The 22,978-nt window shown below is 34.6% G+C and overlaps 2 protein-coding genes and 1 pseudogene across 3 annotated transcripts; 2 read left to right on the forward strand and 1 right to left on the reverse strand.

Moving 5' to 3' along the window:
• Positions 1-1,332: 1,332 nt before the first annotated feature.
• On the forward strand, positions 1,333-9,301 carry LOC123219506 (annotated as a pseudogene).
• A 572-nt stretch (positions 9,302-9,873) lies between these two features.
• On the forward strand, positions 9,874-12,294 carry LOC123219509 (calcineurin B-like protein 10). Its single transcript, XM_044641504.1, has 9 exons — positions 9,874-10,303; positions 10,514-10,682; positions 10,783-10,865; positions 11,145-11,204; positions 11,291-11,399; positions 11,497-11,549; positions 11,625-11,705; positions 11,780-11,892; positions 11,982-12,294. Exons 1-9 carry the CDS (start codon positions 10,250-10,252, stop codon positions 12,034-12,036), a joined length of 777 nt encoding a protein of 258 aa, XP_044497439.1. The 5' UTR covers positions 9,874-10,249; the 3' UTR covers positions 12,037-12,294.
• Positions 12,295-16,445: 4,151 nt separating this feature from the next.
• LOC123219508 (protein FLX-like 3) lies at positions 16,446-19,266 on the reverse strand. 2 transcript variants are annotated; one of them, XM_044641503.1, is made up of 5 exons: positions 19,124-19,266; positions 17,693-18,233; positions 17,399-17,544; positions 16,848-16,927; positions 16,446-16,746 (listed from the first exon to the last, which is right to left on the reverse strand). In XM_044641503.1, exons 2-5 carry the CDS (start codon positions 18,220-18,222, stop codon positions 16,672-16,674), a joined length of 831 nt encoding a protein of 276 aa, XP_044497438.1. In that variant the 5' UTR covers positions 18,223-18,233; positions 19,124-19,266; the 3' UTR covers positions 16,446-16,671. The 2 variants fall into 2 exon arrangements, with proteins under 2 accessions (XP_044497438.1, XP_044497437.1); XM_044641502.1 differs by having other exon boundaries at positions 19,057-19,245.
• Between the last annotated feature and the right edge of the window lie 3,712 nt (positions 19,267-22,978).

Raw genomic sequence — 22,978 nt, forward strand, 5'->3', positions numbered from 1 at the left:
CTTTGGATTTTTGAAAGTTTGAGAGTGTTAGCTTGGAATTACACTTAACCTTAGGTGGGAACAAGTCTTTTGGCACCATTTGGTTCCAAAATAGTTGGAAAAATCTCTCATCAAACTTTGTTAATCAGGAGCATGAAAGACAACAATTATTTCCTATATGAAATTAGGGTAATCATGCCCACTCACCTTTGATGGTAACAAATTCTATTAATAGAGATTGACAAAAAGAGACTCTGCAACTATTTCTAAAGCATATTTGGGTTTCCGAGTTTCATGTTATGTAAGAATTAAACTTGTAACTAACAAGTTCATACTAGTTTATTTGATGATTTCATCAGTATGGTCAGCCCTGAATCTATGAAGATCCCCTGGCTAATTAATTGACCTGCGAAATAACAAGGACAATCCAATGGAATGAAACTACAAAATTCCATTGTTTGAGGAGAAGTGTAATCTGTGCATAAGAAACTTCAATTTTGACGTGAAAACTTGTGACAAGACTTAAAGGTTGCCTCTAAGTCTTAAACTTAACATATAAAATTACTTCCATAAGTTTCTCCAAACGCCGATACATTCCAAGTTTTCCATTCATGCTGCAATTCCAGCCTGCTGAGTGTTTCTGCTGCGCCTCTCTTCCAGTCAGAATCCAAGTCAGATCCAGTTTCAGCCACCTTGACTTTCTTGTCCTGCTGATCGTTTCAGAGTCCAGATATCTGCTTAGTTGGTTTTCTGCTATAGAAGAGTCCACTTTCCAATTGGCTGTTGCACCTTCTCCCGGGTCTCTTTCTGCTGTATCTCCCCTATCTTCCTTGTGGCAAGTTCTTTTGGGGCTCTTTTGTCACAGGCAACAAAAGGATTTTTTCCCCTCTGATCTACTGCCCCAGTTCTCTCTTGCAGCTGGTTAGTTTCACCTTTGTGATCAGCCTTTTGCTCTTCACTCTAGTTTGGCATTTGGCTTTTGGTTGGTGTTCCCCTTCTCAATGCTTAGTTCATAGCTTCCTCCGCTATTGGAAATCATGGCTTCTTACTCATCCGAATTGTATGGATATTTTTTTGTTTAATTTTGATTACCATCTCAGGCTTACTATTAGACGTGTAATTTTAGACTTTGACTTGTGTATTTTGTATCTCTTCTTCAACCTATCATGGTTGATACCATGATAGACATTCAAGAAGAGACTGGTGATTTGTTTTTTGAGTAAGCCTGGTTTTTGCTTGTGTGGCTTCCCTTTGAAAGGACGACCTTAGGTTATGTTTGAGTCTTCTTTTGAGGTCTCGCTGTTTTTCCTTTTAATATACATACTTAATTACCCAAGAAAAAAAAAAAAAAAGATGTAGGCCAAGCTTAAATTCCTCCGTGGAACACTTGAAGCTACCATTTTTTATGCCACACCATACCCCCCTTCATTTCCCTTCAACGTAAGTGGATTTTCTCAAGTCATTCTGTTATACTTCTATGCATTAATAAAGATTAGTTATCGTTTAATGGATGTGTTTTGCAGTGTATTGTTGCGAATGGGAAGCCTAGTTATGTGACATTCAAGAAGACAATAAGAAGGTGGCAAAGACGAGCCACGAGCAAGACAGTTTGAAACTACTAACCTTCCGAATATTATGTGCTCATTCCGGTGATTCAACCATCACCATTAATTACTTTGACAACGAAGTGTTCAACTTGGGAAAACTCCATATCCAAGCTCATGAGATGCTCCATGAGGCGAGTTTGATTAGTGGGTTTTTCCCTCTGATAATGTTGAATGGAAAGCTGAGCCAAGAGCTCAAGCTCAGGTTCATGTTATGGTTCAAACCGGCAGCATTTTACCCGACCTGGGGAACAGTTATTGAAAATGGTGAATTCCAAGGCCTGAGGAATGCTACATTTCCTCAGAGATCTAATTGCCATGTCAAACTGTATCATGATGCTCACCATTTCTCTGCATCTCAGCCTCCATTTGATCTCTGTGGCTCTCCAGGAAAATTATGGGAGGATGTTTACAGGGCCATTGAAGGTGCCAAGCATTTGATTTACATTGCAGTCTGGTCCCTCAATCCCAAGATGGCTCTGGTAAACTAATATCTATCATCAGACATTATTATTATTATTTATTACTTGTGTTCCTAACGTGGGTTTGTTCATCACATTATATCATCTAGTGAATGAGTATGAGATTCAACTTTTAAAGCTTGGGTCTCCATAACTAACTAGACACGCTTCAGATGAAGCAAGCTTGCATAAATTCAAAAGCAAACCCTCGCAAGCCTTGGTTAGACAAGACAGTGTGTTCTTATGCACACAATTTTTTCTTTTTTTCTTTCCGGGGTTCGGAATATTGATTTTCAGTGGAGATAGTTGTCTACAAGGAGAACAAGAAAAATGTAAAAACAGAGGAGAGAAATTAGAGAGCACGAATGGAAGAGTTTTGCTCTAGTGATGATTAATTTCTTTACTTTTCCATACATTTATATTTACATCACTTACAATAGCAGCTTAAATTAAGTTTATCCACATGTTTTCTTACAAGCTGACCAAACCTTATCAAAGTACCCTAAACATAACTACTACAATTGCATTCTAGCAAAAAGCATTACAAAAAGGTTAAGGAAGTCTGTCTTCATGTTAAGGCTGCAAAAAATAATCCACATCAGCTTCAATTTTTCTGCACTTAAACCATCTTCAAAACTTCAGAATCTTTTCAGCAGCCGACTTCATTGTTCCATTGCTTCATCATGGAATCTAACATGCATTGTTTTGTGCAGGTTTGCAATCCTGAAACCAATATCCCATATACAAAAGGAGTGAAGTTTGGTGAATTGCTGAAAAATAAAGCTGAGGAAGGTGTAGCTGTGAGAATCAAGCTTTGGGATGATGAAAAATCCCTAACCAAGGGGTGATGAGAGCTCATGGTGAAGATGCATTTGCTTAATTAAAGCACACTAAAATTATATGCAAATCATGTCCTAGATTACACCACAATTTCCCCACTCGATTTGCTCACCACCAAAGGACTAACTGTAGACAGTGACACTAGAGCACCAAATTCTTTCAGTGACAGAGAAATCATGAGCTTTGTTGGTGGCTTAGACAATGACACAGAAAATCATTCCTCGTTACACGCTGTTGACAAAGAATTACACTATTTTGATTTCTATCAAATAAATATCGCCGGTGCTAGCCTTCACAAAGGAGGGCCAAGAGAGCCATGGCATGATGTTCATGCTTGTATCACTGGTGAGGCTTCTTGGGATGTACTAACAAAAATTGAGCAAAGGTAGACCAAACAATGTAATCCTTCTTTATTATGTTGGTTTTTAATGGAGATTTGTATGCAAAGAAAGCATGAAAAAACGCAAAAAACAGAGGAGAAAAGAAGAAAAATCAGAGCTGGAACGGAGGAAGTCTATTTGGCTGTGAAAAGTCACTCTTTTTTCATTACTTTTATAATACATTTATATACATCCTATCTTACTAAATACAAGTACACAGCAGCTCAAATTAAGCTAAACCATCCAATTTCTTACAAAGCAAACCAAAAACTTACCTGCTCTAACAACTTCAAGCTGCATTGGTTACATTCCAACTAAATTCAAACTAAAACAATTCAAAATGGATAAGAAAGTTTGTCAACATAGTCAATATATCAAAAATAAATTTCAGCAGCACTGCATACTTTACTTAGCTTCATTACTCCTCCTTGACAAACTTACTTACCATTCCCAATTTGTTCCTTAGTTGAACAAATTTATTTGTGCTAACAGCCTTTGTCAACAGGTCAGCCAGTTGCTCTTCTGAACTGCAGTGAATTAGCTGGATTTCAGATTCTTCTTCTGCTTGCCTTATTGCATGATACTTGATCTTTATATGCTTTGTTTTGCCATGAAAAACTGGATTTTTAGTTATAGCCACAGCAGACTTGTTGTCACAATAAATAGGTGTTGCATTCATTTGTTTTTCATGCAAATCACCTAATATCTTTCTCAACCAAATGGTTTGATTTACTGCAGAAGCAGCAGCTATATATTCTGCTTCTGCAGTGGACTGAGCAACAACACTTTGTTTTCTTGAATTCCAGCAGATTGATCCTGATCCAAGAAAGAAAATGTAACCAGAGGTGCTCTTTAAATCATCCATTGAGCCACCCCAGTCACTATCAACAAAACCATGTAGATTGACCTCCAAATTTCTGCTGTATAATATTCCAAGATCAGCAGAGTTCTTAACATACCTGAGGACCCTTTTTGCTGCTTTAAAGTGCTCTTGGCTTGGTCTTTGCATAAACCTTGAAAGCAAACTTGTTGCATACATTATATCAGGTCTAGTAGCTGTTAGATAAAGCAAACATCCTATCAAACTTCTGAAGACAACAGATTCAATTTCTGGAAATCCATCATTCTTTTTCAGTTTCTGACTTACTACAAGAGGATTGTCAACCCCTTTTGCATTCTCCATACCAAACCTTTTCACTAATTCTTTAGCATATTTCTGTTGGCTAATGAAAATACTAGATTCTGATTGCAAAACTTCAATGCCAAGGAAGAAATTGAGTCTTCCTAAGTCAGTCATTTCAAATGTATTTTGCATTTCTAGTTTCAGCCAAGTGATCAAATTTGCATTGCTCCCTGTAATCAGAAGATCATCCACATAAATGGATACTATTAACACATCATCATTTTTTGACTTCACATATAATGTAGCTTCATTCAAGCTTTTCACAAAACCAAGTTTCACCAAATAAGTGTTTACTCTACTATACCAGGCTCTTGGAGCCTGTTTCAGGCCATATAAGGCTTTCTTCAGCAAACACACTTTCCTTTCATCTCCTTTTCTCACAAACCCAGGAGCCTGCTCTATGTACACTTCTTCATTCAAGTCACCATTCAGAAAAGCTGACTTGACATCTAATTGATGAAGAAACCAGCCCTTTTGAGCAGCCAATGCAATTAGAAGTTTAATAGTATCAAACCTTGCAACTGGTGCAAAGGTTTCAGAATAATCTTCACCCTCCTTTTGTGCATAGCCTTTCACTACAAGCCTTGCCTTTAACTTGTTTACAGAACCATCAGCATTTAGTTTTGTCCTGTAAATCCACTTGACACCTAAAACATGTTTATCAAGTGGCCTATCAACCAATTTCCAGGTTTCATTTTTCTGTATCATTTTTATCTCCTCCTGCATGGCTGCCCTCCAACCAGAAAACTTTGAAGCTTCTTCATAATTGGTAGGTTCAATCATTGCCAAATTACACCTGCTATAAATATCAGCAAGTGATTTCATCTTGACTGCTTTATCTTCATCATCACTATTATTTTGCTGCTCACTTTCTGTTTTTCTTTCATTGTGCACAATTGGCTCCTCTTTTATCTTCCTTTGGGCTGCATTTATTTCCCAATTCCACACTGATTCTTCATCAAACTTTAAGTCTCTGTGAATGCCAATTTTACCATTTGAAGGATGATATACTCTATATGCCTTGGACTTGTCACTATAGCCCACTAATACACCTAACTCAGCCTTCTTGCTCAATTTTTCTCTCTTCATTTCTGGAATAAAAGTCCAACAAACACAACCAAATATTCTTACATATCTTACATTTGGCTTTGAACCAAACCAAGCTTCATAAGGTGTTTTATCTTTTAATGCTCTTGTTGGCAGCCTATTGAGCAAATGGACTGCAGTATTTACTGCTTCTGCCCAAAATTTCTTTGGTAGATTGCTTTCAAACAAAAGACATCTTCCCATCTCTATAACAGTCCTATTTTTCCTCTCACTCACCCCATTTTGTTGAGGAGTATATGGGACAGTGAGCTGGTGTTTGATGCCATTTTCCTTGCAAAATTTCTCAAATTTTTCATTAGTATACTCTCCTCCATTGTCACTTCTTATCATTCTTAGTTTGCATCCACATTCATTCTCTACAAACTTCTTGAAGTTCACAAACACATCAATAACTTCAGATTTTTGTTTGATGAAATACACCCAACACATCCTACTAAAATCATCTATGAACAATACAAAATACTTGCTGCCATTTAAGGAATTTTCTGACATAGGGCCACACACATCAGTGTGCACTAACTGCAACTTCTCCTTGGCCCTCCATGCTTCACTCTTTGGAAAAGCAAGCCTTGTTTGCTTTCCCAATTGGCAAGCTTCACAAATTTTCCTCATCATTGCCACCTTTGGCATTCCAACAGCAAGTTCTTTCTCAGTCATCAATTTGAGTCCATGTTCATGAAAATGGCCTAATCTTTTATGCCATTTAATTGATTCATCACCACTACTAACAAGTGCTTGAGCATTCACATCATTTAGCTCTAAACAAAAACTTATATGCATCATATCTACCATCATTACTTCTACTCCTTTTGAGTCATACACATGGCATTTTTTATTGTCAAATTTTAGAGAATAATTATTTTCTAACATTTGACCAATACTCAGAAGATTAAGAGCAATACCAGGAACAAGTAACACATCATTGATCAATCTTGTACTTGAAATTGTTTTGACAGCCACTGTGCCCACTCCTTGCACTTGCAATAGCTCTCCATTTCTAATTTTGACATTGGAAATTTTACTCTTTCTAAGGTTGATAAAAAGGCTTTTATCAAAGGTCATATGATTAGTGCATCCGCTGTCTAGTAGCCAATTTCGAGAATGAAATTGAGCATTATGGCAGTCCACAGTAAACAACTGCTCTTCAGAATGCTCCTCCTTCTCTTGCAAATTTTCAGCAACTTGAGCTTGCTGCTGAGTTGTTTTTCCTTTGTTCTTGCACACCTTTTCCATATGACCAAACTCCTTACATCCTCTACACTGAATCTCAGGCCTATACCAGCAATATTTTTCTGTATGGCTAGTTTTTTTGCAGTGCAGACAAGGTGGGAACCTGCCTTTCTTTCCTCTTTGCCTCTTATCATATCCATCCTTCTTCTCCTTTCCTTTCTTGTTAACATACTGCTTGTTTGAACTGAAACCAGGTTGTGTTTTTGATGATTGGGCTGCTGTAAATGCTCCTTCAGAGATTGTAACATTATCTCTAAAGGCTTGTCTCAATTCCACAGCTTGCAATGAATTGGACAATTCTGAAATGGTCATAGTGCTCATATCCTTTGAATCTTCCAAGGAGGAAATCTTTGCTTCAAATTTTTCTGGTAAACTTACTAACACTTGCTCCACAACCTTACTTTCAGAAGTGATTTCTCCAAGAAGAGTGAGCTGGTTCACTATCTTCATCAATCTATCAATGAAACTTTTGACTGATTCTCCATCTTTCATTCTAAGTAAAGCAAACTCTCTCTTTAAGTTGAAAATCTGCATTTGCTTTGATTTTTCACTGCCATGGAACTCTAGTTTTAACTTATCCCATGCCTCCTTTGCTGTTTCACAAGCCATGATTTTTGCAAACATAATTTCTGAAACAGCAGAATGGATACAAGACAAAGCTTTGTACCTCTTTGCTGTCTCCTCAGAGTGATGTTTAATCTGGTTCAATGTTGGATTCTCAGGCAGTGGATTTGGCTGCTTATCCACTTCAACTACATCCCACAAATCGAAAGCTCTCAAATAGGCTTTCATTTTTACTGCCCAGGCTGCATAGTTTTCACCAGAAAAAACTGGTGCAGTCACTCCTGTAAAGTTGCTGGAAGCCATGGTTACTGCTGAGTTCCTTCTTTCTAACACTTCTACAAATCTTCCTTGACACAGGCCTTTACAAAGACAGAAGGCTCTGATACCAATTGTTGGTTTTTAATGGAGATTTGTATGCAAAGAAAGCATGAAAAAACGCAAAAAACAGAGGAGAAAAGAAGAAAAATCAGAGCTGGAACGGAGGAAGTCTATTTGGCTGTGAAAAGTCACTCTTTTTTCATTACTTTTATAATACATTTATATACATCCTATCTTACTAAATACAAGTACACAGCAGCTCAAATTAAGCTAAACCATCCAATTTCTTACAAAGCAAACCAAAAACTTACCTGCTCTAACAACTCCAAGCTGCATTGGTTACATTCCAACTAAATTCAAACTAAAACAATTCAAAATGGATAAGAAAGTTTGTCAACATAGTCAATATATCAAAAATAAATTTCAGCAGCACTGCATACTTTACTTAGCTTCATTATATTAATCCTCATTAGCAGCATTCTGAATCTTGTTTGCCATTCTAATGTTGCTTCGATTTCAAGCATTTCCAATGGAAGAAACAAGAAGGTGCAAGTGTTCAGATCAATTGATCATGTCTCAGCTTCCCAAATAGCTAAAAACGTAACAGTAGAGCAAAGCATACATGAAGCTTATGTCAATGCAATAAGGCGCACCGAGAGGTTTATATACATTCAGATTCTATACTTCATTGGAGGATGCCATTTCTGGGAGAAAGATAAGCAGAGTGGCTGCAGAAATTTGATTCCTATTGAGACAGCGCTTAAGGTGGTGAGTAAGATTAAGGCAAAGGAGAGGTTTGTAGTGTACATATTAATTCCATTGTGGCCTGAAGAAGAGCCTGAGAGTGAACCTGTTCAGGATATATTGCAGTGAACTAGAGAAACAATGAAAATGATGCATCAATTGATTGGAGAAGCTATAAAACAAAGTGGTGAGAAGGGTCATCCTAGAGATTATTTGAACTTCTTCTGCCATGGAAACAGGGAAGAGAAGAGCAATGGAGAGTTTGTGCCTCCATATTCTCCTCATCCCTCGACACATTATTGGAATGCTCAGAAGCATAGGAAGTTCATGATGTATGTGCACTCAAAGCTAAGATAGGTATGGACTTTGTTTTTTATTTTCTCGCCAGATTTATTCTTGTGTATAAGAACTAAACAAGCTTTGCTTTCTTGACTTTGTATTTTTTTTCAGTGGCTGATGCATACTTTCTGATAGAATCAGCAAATGTGAACCAAAAATCCATGGATGGACAGAGAGACACAGAAACTGCAATAAGGTGCTGCCTACAGCCCAGAAATAGAGATCAAAACAAGCCAAGTCATGGAGATATCCATGCATACAGATTGTCACTGTGGTATGAGCACACAGGAGTTGCTGATATATTGTTTCAAGAACCTCAAACTCTGGAATGTGTAAAGAAAACATGTTCAATAGGAGAGCATATGTGGAAAATTTATAGTGGCGAAGAAGTGATAGACATGGAAGGTGTGCAGAGCTTGTAACTTACCCTGTGAATGTAACCCAGGATGGCTTAGTTGAGGATCTTGCTGATGCTGGTAGCTTTTTCCTGATACAAAAGCTTTAGTAAAGGGAAAGAGATCAAAAGTGTCGCCTCCTATTTTTCCCACATAATGATGCTATAATCAGAATGTACATGTATATCATCTATTTTAATCGGAGATTTTAAATTAATTAGGAAATAATATCTACATATTATTTGTATTTAATTAGGTACCCAAAACAAGATACGTTTAATATTACCCTTTTATTTACAGGTTATGTACATTTACTAGACAAAGGATTTTCTCATCGTATTATTAACAGTAAAAAAGTTCTCTTTATTTCCTTTATTGAACAAAACAGCTTCCCCAACTCTTATTGCTGAATCACAAGCTTACAAAATTATCCAAAACTAGCCAGGCTGGTTGAAACCTCACTAAGTAAGGACAACTTTGACATGGCCCCAGCAATGAAATACTACTTCGATCTAATCTTTATAGAACCATTTGTCATAATAAAATCAAAATAGCAGTAGTAGTCATCTTTTTTATAACGATCTCCTACAAGACACTCGATGGACGTCAGCAGCTTCCACCATAATAATTAAAATCCTAAATTCATTAGTTTAATATCATCAGGCTAATCATGGTTATCAATTACATATGACAAGCATCTAATTATTTTAATTATGGCATATTCCTTTTTACCGATCTTCGTCCAGTCTTATCTTATCTGGCCTATATTTGAGGACCCAGTTGGAGTTCTTAACAAAATCATTCATTCATGTGATGTGGGTCAATTGGATAGAAAATTTGAAATAAGAATGTTAGACGTAGTTTTTCAGGATGAATTATATGCAGGCCATCTGGAAAGTTTGAAGCAAAAATCCAATCCAGAAAATTTCTGAAACAGTTGATGGATGAATCATAGACTAAATTAGACTTTCAATCTTGAAGAATTTCTCTCTTTCACGCTAAACATTATCTCTCTGTTCATGCATGTGACGAGGTGTTCCTTGCAGAACTATTATGATAGTTATTGAGTGGTTGCTAAAAGTATTACTCTTGCACAAAGATAGAGATGAAATATTACATACTTGAAGCAGAAATGAACCCATCAATGAGCTCTTCATTGGTAATCCCTTTCTCTAAATGACTTCTCACTTCAATTTTTGTCTTTCTTTCTGGTTTCCCTCTGCTGGGTTCATGAGAAAACATGAAAAAGCTTAAAGCTATAATACAGAGTTTGGTTTTTTCACCCGCCAAACTGAGAAAAATCAATATTTGTTACGGTAATCTAAATTTGCGTTTGTATTTTTGTTTGAATTTGATGTGTATTCATAAGGAATCAAGCTCTCTGAATATAAGCAACAAGCTGTGTGGTGTGTTAATGGCTTTGATAAACTTTATAGAGGAAGTGATCTTCTGCTTAGCCGGTTGCTTTGATCACCACCGTACACTCAAGCGTCAATACTCATTCAGTGATTTTGCTCGCCTTGCTGATGAATCCCCATGTTCGTATAACACATGCACAAATAGTTATATTATATTGGCGTATTTATTCTGCTTTGATAATGAGAGGTTTGGGGTTTTTCTACGGGCATGTTGGTGCAGTCAGTATAAACGAGGTGGAGGCTCTGCACGAATTATTCAAGAAGTTGAGCAGTTCCATCATTGATGATGGGCTAATTCACAAGGTAACATAAATCTTTTTCGTGTTTTATGTGGGCAAATCTGAAAATAAGGCATCTGGATTTAGTTTTACTCCGAGGAATTGCCTATAATCTGGAAACCTAAAACACACCCTTTTTTATCTGGGACTTTCTCATCCAAAAATGGATCCCATTCCAGTAGCAAATTTACCGAAGAATATTATGTTATATGCTTGAATGCTGTTGCAGTAATTGTACATATTGATAAAACATCAACTGTTAGTCTCCCTAGATTTTATCAACCTCTTTGTTTCTGATTTGAAGGAAGAGCTTCGATTGGCATTGCTCCAAACTTCAGCTGGGGAGAATCTGTTCCTGGATAGGGTATGGTATACCCCCAGCAACAGCTTTTAGTTTATTTTACGCTTTATGTTTCATCTATCTCCTCTATGACATTCAATTCCTTGCAGGTATTTGATCTATTTGATGAGAGGAAAAATGGTTTTATAGAATTTGACGAGTTTGTCCATGCACTTGCCATCTTTCATCCTTGTACCTCTATAGATAAGAAAATTGATTGTAAGTGTTGCAGAAGCCATTCATAGTTTGCACTTTTTAGACTTGTAAGGCAGAGATAAAACAAATTGGTTTCTTTTTCCCCTTGCCTTCCATGCAGTTTCATTTAGACTCTATGATTTGAGAGATTCTGGATATATCGAGCCGGAAGAAGTGAGTGCTGGTTGATTTTCTTCACAAATAACTCTTGTTTGGCATGCAGAATCAAATTGTTTCATGCTATTTCAGGTCAAGCAAATGGTTGTTGCCATCCTGCAGGAGTCTGGTGTGCAGCTTTCGAATGAATCCCTTGAAGCTATCATCAGCAGGGCAAGAGATTTTCATGTTGTATCTCGTTCTTGAAGCTTTTATATAAACTCCTCTTGACTTACTTCTTTTGACAGACATTTATTGAAGCTGATGTTGATAGGGATGGCAAAATTAACAAGGAAGAATGGAGGACTTTCGTTTTCAAGCATCCCTCGCTTATAAAGAACATGACTCTCCCCTATTTGAAGTACACCTTTCTTCCATTTTTCTTGACCTTGAATCATCTTTGATCTTTATTTTTCATGAATATCACGATGCATTCTCTTAATCTTTCAGGGAGATCACCACAGTGTTTCCAAGCTTTATATTCAACACTGAAGTTGATGACTGAGGATCTGGGCATGCAGCTCCCTTCTTATTGTGGTCACACGTTCAGAAATGCTTTCAGATTACCATGGAGGCATTATATGAGTCATTCAGGTGGGCTTCACACCCGCTGCATCTCTGTATTACAATGCCTTGAGGCATTATATGAGACATTCAGGTGGGCTTCACACCCGCTGCATCTCTGTATTACAATGCCTTGTATTGCCATCATCATGTAATCAACTTCAACAAAATTCTAGTCACATTTTTTTGAGATTTCACATATTCAGTTCTCTCTGAATGCCTATGAAGACCGTGAATTCAAGTGCGCATTCTCACAATACAACATGGAGCTTGTCCCATCTGGCTTTGCGAAATGATTAGTAACCCTTTCTCAGGCTACTTGTTTTGAAATGATAAGCAAAGCAATAGCAGATAATGTGCTGAAATAATCTTTATATGGTGCCCATAAATCAAACTAAATTCGGAAAGGAGAAACTGCCAAACAAAGAACGGGATCCATTTTCATTTTCCCCCCTTCTCTGTGTCTCACTCTAGCAAGGCTAATGTCAATGGAAAAATTGGCCATTGTTAAAACCAATAAGCATGACATGAAGCTATCAACCATCACTTGCAGTCCAAAGATTGGTGATTAATAGAATAAATCTTCAAACTCACCATCCCTCTTTGAAGTGTTAAAGGACTTATTTTTGTAGATCTTCAGCATGACAACTTCTCGCAGAGCATTAGAATGTTTTGTCTAGCATTGTCCTTGCAGAATTTCCTTCTTTCAACCAGGTCCACTTTGGTTCAGTGCTATTAACATACAACCATTCATGGTGCTGGTGCTTGTACGCATGAGATCCTGAGTACTAAATAGGGTCCATAAACTGAGAACTTTTCCATTTTCATTCTTTGAACCTAAAGTTAGCGCAGATATTCCGTTTGAGTGAATTTTTTGTGTTGATGCTTTCTGAATGTAACCATGACACAATCAGAGACTAAAGCATTTTCATTACCACCCTTACTCCAACAAAGTAGTAGGAATCTGATATTCTTAACTTCCTTTCACCGAAAGCAGCAGCTTTCCTTCTCATCTGCAAAACATTAATAAGAAAATCAGGCGAAATCCAGGAAGTAGCAGACTGCAAAATATGATTTTAGAAAGCTTAAGCTAAAAGAATGAAACAAAATTTTCAATCATTAGAAAAGATATTATGAAATGTTATAAACAACTAAAATAATGGTGAGAGCAGCAAACACAAGAAAATACTGAATGATCGCAATGACAATACTCCTAATTTAACTGTCATGTCAACAGTCTCTAGTTAAAGCCATAATTTTTAATTGATCAAGTAGGTTGGCCAAGAGACAAACTCTTTACACAGTTATTGCTACCACTGCACCACAATTAAAGCATAAGGAAGCAATATTAACTACTCCTAAAGAGTCTTACACTCTGTCAATCATTACCCTGACACTAGTAAAATAATTCTTCAGATACACTTAGAATCATGGTCTTCATATAATCAGAGTCCACCATATTTATCTTCACAGGAGACCGCTTCTAAACCCTATAGATGATAAAAGGCAGAAAACTATAAACCAAACATAATCAGCTCTATCCTCACATTTGCTAGAAATCCATGTAAGCCAATTTGTTAGCTCTCTAAAAAAATTCAATATCATTACAAATTAAAATGCTCCTAAGTTGGTACCAACTAATTAATCAACCTGGAGTCACAGATAACACACATATAATTGAACAAATGCTTCCTCCTTTTACCTAATTAAGGACCATTGCAATGAGTGATACCACTATTTGATTGTTCATACCATAAGAACATTAAAGATCTAATCTTAAACATTTCAAAACAGAAATGACTATGTTAGGATCCCAAGTGCAAGGTATGGGACTTGGATCCCACATTGGAAAGTATGGGCAACTAATGTGGGGTTTATATGGCCTTGGGCTCTCCCATCTCAATAGCTAGCTTTTGAGGTGTGGTTCTCCTAAGGTTCGTATCAGACTAAAACAGAATTGTTTCCACTACCTTTCTCTGCTATCCACATATTTTATATAGAAAAACTTTTGTCATTTACGAGTTTTTTGAAAATTTCAAGCGCCCCAAGAAATAGAAAATGACTCAACTAAGTAGAGGATTGCTAAATCAACCTTCTATAATTTGTGTAAAGGATTTCTCATTCATATCATTAAAGTCCAGAACTTTCCCTCTTCAGTCAGGAGTGATCATCTTCCTGTTCTAAAGAAACATATATAATATACAATTACGGTACTATACAAAATTCTAATTAATATCTAAATAAGGAACATTGACCTTTCAAGTGAAAATCACATAAATCTAAAATATCTAAGAATCCAACCATTTACTAGGCCCAGAAAGATCTTATATCATCCTGAGTGGTCACATTTCAGCACTATGCCAACATTCTTAATTCTGGTACATGCAGCAATACAACAGTTTAGTGTTGACAGTAAGACAGATAAAAACGGAATCCTTGTACATCCTAAAGCTCTCCTGGCTTATCATTTGTGACTTAAGTAGCACAATCATGAACTGATTACCCATTGCTTAGTCAAAGTAATATGAAGAGCAATTGCGAATAACTTGACATGGATAAAGGAAGAAAAACTGGTTGAAGTTATTATCAGAATAGGCTTCAGCAAATGGATGTCAACACCTGAAACCAAGTGGCCTAGTAAAACTTCCCAAAACCGAAAAAAACTGATACTGCAATGAAGTAGCTATAGCCTATTTCAAAGTGAGTTTCCCACATATTGGATCTAGAGAAAGATAAACATTGATATCAAAGAATGAAACTAGGGGTCACTGAATCAGCAAAATGCTATACTATGATGTTGATTTAAAAATTTAGCTCAGAAAATAATATCAATATCCAGATCCATAAAACTCATATAACAGAGACAGAATACCTACCTACAAAGGATATATAGAAGCCCGTCTCTCGCAACATTGGCATGCCACCATCCTTCATAAACTCCAGGATCATCTCAACATATAAAGAAGCAGTTTCGTATATGATATAAGTGGTCAAAATATTGACCAATATACAATAGTGCAGAACCAAGAATAAAACGAACTAGAAAATCTGCGCCAAAACAAGAGTCATAGCCTCATGGGGGTCTCTAAACGAAACTTCATTAAGGAAGACATAGGATATACTCCAAATCTGATGTCCAAGTGTTGGATGTTCACATCCAATTTCCGAAACTTTTTGAAGGGACATAAATGAAGAACAAGGATATTCATAATCTAGTGCCTCTGAACACTGAACAATCTTTTCTTCAAGTAAGCATATTCCATCTCCAGCCTGCCACCATATGGTTGCTATAAACCAAATCCAACCATCTGGGCTAGAGAATATAATCAAACTTTAAAGCTATCCTCCAATACTAATTTCAGGAAGGAATATTACAACCTTGAGGCTCCCTCCCTGATGTAATATATTTCCAAGAATTCCTATAAACTTGGATGGAAAGATTAACCAAAATAATAGCATGTAATGAATTATGTCATGAGCTAGTGACCTTCACATTCACCTGATAACATACACATTTTGCAATTGGTTGACCCAACAATTGACTCCTCAATTTAGACTGGCAGAAGCAACAAATAATGCTAAGTACACCTGAGGTTACACTTTTTCCACCAAGAAACCAAAACCCATGGTTAACATCATACAAAGGTCTTTCCCTTCAGTACATTATCAATTTGACAAGAACAGTAACACAGTCCTACACTTGTAAAAAAATAATCACATAACAGGAGAATAAATTTTAATTCCAATGAATCACCAGACGTATACTACCACCAAAAGTAAACCTCTATTCTTCAAACACCACTAAAAAGAACTTCACAATGAATGTGAGTACAGGCAATCTTCACTCTGGAACTCCATTTATAGGTGACCATAGGTGTGCCTTATTTCAATAACCGTCAAAATCCACTGTGGTCACACAGTCCACACACTACAGTGGTGAACCTAAAGACTATGGGTATAAAAGCCAGCAGAAACCAACTCAGAGAATCTTATATGGATAACAAAAAATCTGGACAGTTACTATCTAATGCATGATATCTTTATCACCACTCAGTCACTCACCTAATAGAAAGTCAAGAATGTTCTCTCCACATATACACAAAGAGGCCATCCTTATATCAATAACTACAACCAAATTGCTTTATCCCAAGAGTTCATATATCTCCAACTGAAAACTCCAGCAAAAACAGAGGATCACACTAGTTAAGAGTTGCTAACTTCTCTGCAAAGTTTAACGCATATATCAACAAACAAATGCGCCAAGAATAATAAGAATCATAAGATATGATGAATAAAAAAGAACCAGCCACTAAGAGTTAAAAGCCAAATAAATACATCATAATGCATGTATGAAATGAAAAACAAAGGTCTCTATTAATTAAAGCAAAGCAACATTAAAATCATATAGAATCCAGTTTTGGGTGACTAGCACTGCATTCATATAAATCGATATTGATATGGAATGAAAAAAACCATGATTATACTTCTTTCTGGTTTACAATTTGGACTCCATGGTGGGGCAACCAAAATGGACAAACTTAGCATTTCCACAATTCCAGCAACAAGCAACCAGACCCTAACGACGACTCATTCGAGGTTTCTCCCATGAAACCGGACCTGGGCCATAGATAGGCCCTTTGTCAGTAACACCCTGAGAAATGGCATAGGACCACAGTTAAAACAAAATTAGGCACATCTAGCAAGATAATCCAATATACCAAATTTATATATGAACATCAATATGAAAAATACCCGATGAACTGCATATCCATCTCCATACGGACCAGGAAAAGCCCCCTCTGAACTGCTGAAATTCATCCCATATGGTCCACCTTGACAAGCACAAGTCAGAATAAGGAGATTAGAAGAAATGACAATACAATGAAACCTTGGAAATTGAAGCCACCAGGTACTATCAGTATAATATCTCTTGTGCTGAACTTCAAGTAAGGTCATGAAAGAAATATTATGACACAAAGCAAACACAAAGATAATTGAATTGTAAAGGAAGAAAGCTTTTCATTGGCCAAAACCAATCATGGCTATAGTATACGCTGAAATAATAGATACACGATGAAACAATGAAAAAGTGATATACCTGATATGGTGACATAGCAGATCATATTCTCAACAAGGGAAACATCAGAATTAATTTAACTTGCAAATTGAAACATGTATTTAAAAAAAAGTAGAATACTTATGACAAACTTTTTCACTATCATACTACAATTCAACGGATGCTAAAAAAGAATACACACACACACACTCTTCTTTGAGAAACATCTATAAAAGACAGGACATACCAGCAACCCATGGTCTACTGTCAACGCTAGCAAGTTCAGCACGTAACTTTTCAACTTCACGAGCCATGGAAACCAAATTCTTCTCCATTGCCTGTCTCTGCTCTACCAGCTCAATGTTTGCTTTCTTTTCATAATCAGCAGCAGCTCTGCATAGAAGATAGTTCTCAGTAACAAAAAGATCAAGTTTAAGATTGCGGTTAAGTACTACAAAACACTTTGTGCTGAGCAGGACAGTTTCATACATAAGAGCAAAAGAAAACATACATATATGGCTAAGGAAACTTAAAAACAAACCTAGCATGCAGAAGCTCCTGGTGCAGGCCGTCAACTTCTGCCCGTAAACGAGGAATCTGTTGATTATCAGCTTGCGATTTTGCAAGATCTTTCTGGAGGGTCTGAACTTGTCCGCTGAGTTCATTCCTAGTATTATTCAGCTTTTGAATTTCAGAACGGAGTTGTACAGCCTCCTTTTTCAAAGGCTCAGTTGCACGAAGATCTGCTTCTAGCTTCAATCCTTTCTCCACAAGCTCCCTCAAGTGCACTTCTTGCTCTGTACGCATTTCAGCAATGACCATATTCATTCGATGAAGCTCCTCCTTAGCAGCAGCAAGTTCTCGCTGCATAGCCATTCGATCTTCAACCAGCCGACGGTTATCACTCAAGAGTCTCTGGATTTCAGCATGCTGCAATTCAAGTTCTTCCTCCAGTAAAGCAGGATGGGGGCGTGGCTGTGGCAAAGGAGGGCCACGAATGAAAGCTCTTTCAGGGGGGAACCCACGTCGGTCATTATAAGCTTCACGAGGAATACGATTTCTACCAGCCATTTGGTGTTACCCTGCATAAATATCAAAAATGAAACCACAGAAACATAATATCTGCACTGACTTTTCCCAACTGGAAATTGGAATTTTATAGAAGCTTTTACAGAATTAACAATCTTACTGTAATGTACTCAAACAGAAACTAAAGCCATTCCTAATGCCTTAACATCAACTTAGATTCTAGAATGCTTGCAACCAAAAGAAGAGGGCCAAGTATTAAAAGAACTTGCAATTGTAAAGAAACACAAACTTGCTTCAAAAGTTTCATGAAATATATCATCATGATACGCAGAGTGGGTATAAAAGGTCCCCTACAATCCAACTGATTTAAAGAAACCCATTACATTGCAATTCATGAAACGTTGCAGTAGAACTGCAGAAACTTCAACAAAGTCCTATCTACAATCAACACAACTCCATATCCATCATATGCCAAAAACCCACCACTGAAAAATTTTACATTCTCCAACTTTTCATAACATATTTTTTCCCTGTATGAAAAGGTTCTCACTATAAAATAACAAAAACAGTACACACAATTTTATTTACGCTTCTACTGAAAAATAAAATAAAAAGACAAACCAAAATTACATAATCAACATCACACGAATATTGAAAAAACCCAAAAAAATCTAAAAATAAAAAAATAATTAAAAAATTAAGATAAATCCTAATTACTTTTAAGCTGCCGAGAAACTCGAAAAGCCCAACATACTAAATTCGTCACACTAAGATAAACAAATTCAGCTACTAATTTTTTATTCAGCTAAAAAACTTCCAATAATAAAGCAAAATAACAAAATTACAATTCCGAAAACCCTAATTTAGGAAGCGTACCAAAACAAGGTGAAAATTGAAAAAATCTGAAGCGATATTAAAAGCTTCTGAAACAGATGATAGTTACCGAACCCGATTGAGAGAAGAAAGACTATCAGTGATATTTTGGGAATTTTCTTTTCAGGGTTTAAATAATATTTTCATAATTAAAAAGAAGTAAAGCGGATGATATGTTGTTTCTGGTTTTGATTTCCGGTGGCGAACGCTTTTGATAGCAGAATGTAGAAATATAAAAAATGCATGAAACGGTGTCGTTTAAAGCTTTACCCATTGATAAATTTGCCGGTAAGAATGTTCGCTTGCATTTAGGGCGTTTAATTTCAACATTTAAAGATTATTTTGATAATTTATTTTTTATTTTTTATTTAATTTATCAGTAATATTTTATTATTATTAATACTGATGTGTTTATCAACTTCACCTTAGGTATTTAAAGAGTATCAAAATAATCTTGATTTTATTATAATTATATTATTATTTATTAATTTTTTATATAAAAATAAATTTATTTTTAATAAATATGACAAATAATATAAAAATATTTAAATAAATTATATTCAATGACATTTAAGTAAAATAATTTACTAGTATTCTTTTATTACCTTTTAATCAAACACAATAATTATTTATACCTACTAAATTTTATCAAACATAGTAATCATTTATATCAAGTAATTTTTCTAAGTACTCTTTCTATTTTGATAATAAAACATTACTCAAATCAAACTCCCCTTATGGTAATACACTAATTAATATTTGTATATGATTTATTAATTTTTATGCAGTTTAAGTTAGGTCAAATGACTGTTTCCCATTAAAGGTTTGATGCAAATCTAATCTTTCATTCGTTAACTATTAAAAACTCAAATACTCATCCATCTATTAAACTTTAATGTTATTATAGGGGTAAATTTGTTATTTACTAAAATATTTTAAAAAACCTAAAATTTTATCACATTTTCTCCTCTAAATTTAAAAATCTAACAAATTTTCCCCCACCCAAAGTTTAAAAAATCAACATTTCCCCCTAAGGCTTTTCTAGCCACTACTACCTACAGTCGAAGATGGTGACGATGACGTTCTCTCTCCCTCCTAGCTTCTCTCTCAATTGTGCTACATTTTCAGTCATCATCAATCGATAAAGACAAATCATTAGTCTCCAAACAAAGAAGTTTCGTCTGAGACTTTGAAAAAGACAAATCATGTCTTCATTTGGAGATGAAAAATGATCTTGATTTGTCATCATCTCTGACTATCAGCGTTGAAAAAAACCCTAGGGGGAAATGTAAGTTTTTCAAACTTTAAATGAGAAAATTTATTAGTTTTTAAATCTAAGGGTAAAAAGGTAATAAATTTTTAATTTTTTTAAATATTTTTATTAAACAATAATTTTACCTCTGACAATAATAATAAAATTTAACAGATGAATAAGTATTTAAGTTTTTATAGTTAATGAATAAAAAATTGAGTTTACATCAAACCTTAGGTGGGAAATAGTCATTCGGCCGTTAAGTCATTTGAAAGTGTTTTTATTTGTTGCTAATATATGAACATTAGATAATATTTTTTTGATAAATTGATGATATGATGACCGATAGATCAATGAGCGAGATTATATTGTTTTTTATATAATTATTTTAGCGGTATTTTATCGATGAGGAGAGATTTAAATGATAATGCATTTAATTGAAATTATTTCAAAGATTATTGGTTGATTAATTTGATTCATCTAAATCACTTTAATCAAAAGGATCGATGATACAATGATTGATTGGTTATTGAGTGAGATTATACAATTTTTTAAAATTATTTTAGTGATATTGGATTGATGAGAAGGAATTTAGATGGTGATGCATTTAATTAAAATTAGTTTGAAGATTATTAGTTGATTTATTTGATTAATCTAAATCATTTTAAACAAATTAGCAATTTAATTGAAGATCAATAATACGATGATTGGTCGATCACAAAGCAAGATTATATTATTATTTTATAATTATTTAAGTGATATTTGATCGATATTATTTTGAAGGTTATTAATTAATCCATCAAAGTTTTTTAAATCACCTTAAAAAAATAGCAATTCAATTGAGGATAGCATAGCACACATAAATATATCTAATTATAAAGCAAATAAATAGAAGAGTGAATTACATTTACCCTTAAAATACTTTTTCATTCTTACATAGTATAAATAATATTTTTCCACCAAAAAATCGTGCGTAAATAACAATTTTTCACCCAAAAAGTAAACTCTGTTAATAAAATAATATTATTAAAGAGTAAAATTACTATTTTTATCTCTATTATTTTATTTTTCAAAATTATCATATATTTTAAATTAATAAAACTAAAAATAATATTTTAAATATCTAAATTATATAATTTTTTCATTTCTTTCTCATCATTTTTTCCTCTCTTTTTATAGATAAGGTATTTTTATCATGTAATTAAATGTTAAGAGGTCACTTATAATTTTGAAAATATCAAAGGTCTTTAAAATTTTTACGGGTTTATTTGAAATTTAAAAAATTTAGAAATTTTTAAAAATTAGTTTGCCCTCAATAGTTTCAAAATGAAAGTTACATCCTTGAAGAATTGAATAAAATACAGGCCAAAAGACTTATTCCTACCCAAGTTTTGATGTATTCTTAAAGTTACATTAATAGGGTTTGAAAAACTCAAAATTTCACCTATAGACCAATTGTCGTTAGAATTTTCTATTATAAGCAAAAGTAAAATTGTTACTTTACTAATAATATTAAAAAATATAAAAAAAAATTTCCCCCTTAAATTTTAAAAACTAACTACTTTACCTCTACTTAAAGTTTTTTAACTTTGAAAAATCACATTTTCCTCTCAAACCTAGAGTTTTTCTCTTCACCCCTCTGACTACCACCTCTAACACCGACGATCTCTTCTTTTCACCCTAAACTATTAGTCGATGTATAAGGTATAACGACCTCCCCTCTAAAAGAGATCTCTTTGTCAGAGATGAAAAGGTCTGGAGTAAGAGTCCAGATCTCAACGAGACAAAGAGACTTGTCTCGTCGTGTTGAAGAGATCTAAACTCTTCGTTTAAGAAGAGATCTCCTTCAGAGGGGAGGTCATCGACCAACGGTTAGGGTTTATAGTTGGTCATCAACGTCGGAGATAATAGTCAAAGGAGTGAAGAAAAAAACCTTAGGTTTGGGGGAAAAATATGACTTTTCAAAGTTAGAAAACTTTAGGGAAAAGTGAAGTTGTTAATTTTTAAAACTTATAGGGGGTGTTTGGTTTGGGTAATGTTTTATTACCAAAATAGAAAGATTACCTTAAATATAGATTACTTAGAAGATTACTGAGTATAAATGATTATTATGTTTGATAAAATTTAATAGATATAAATAATTATTGTGTTTGGTTAAAGGTAATAAAAGATTACTAGTAAATTATTTTACTTAAAAACCCTTGAATATAATTATTTTTAAATATTTTTTATATTATTTGTCATATTAATTAAAAATAAATTTATTTTTATCTCAAAAAATTAATAAATTATAATAAAATTATAATAAAATCAAAATTACCTTGATAATCTTTAAATATCTAAGGTAAAGGTGGTAATCATATTACCACTTATATTACTTATCACGCCAGCATTGGTAATAGAATATTACTGTAATATTTTATTACTGACAAACCAAACAAGAAAATAAAAGATAGATTACCAAAGTAATCTTTAAATACTAGAACCAAACACCCCCATAGGAGAAAATATAATGAATTTTATATTTTTTTAATATTATTAGTAAAATGACAATTTGAACCCAACCTTTAACAAAAAAATTCTAACAACAATTGGCTTATGGATGGGATTTGTGGTTTTTTAAACCCGACAAGTATGTATTTATCTTTATATTAAAACTTATGTGGGAAATAG

The sequence above is a fragment of the Mangifera indica genome, chromosome 6 (assembly GCF_011075055.1).
Source record: "Mangifera indica cultivar Alphonso chromosome 6, CATAS_Mindica_2.1, whole genome shotgun sequence".
Classification (NCBI taxonomy): domain Eukaryota; kingdom Viridiplantae; phylum Streptophyta; class Magnoliopsida; order Sapindales; family Anacardiaceae; genus Mangifera; species Mangifera indica.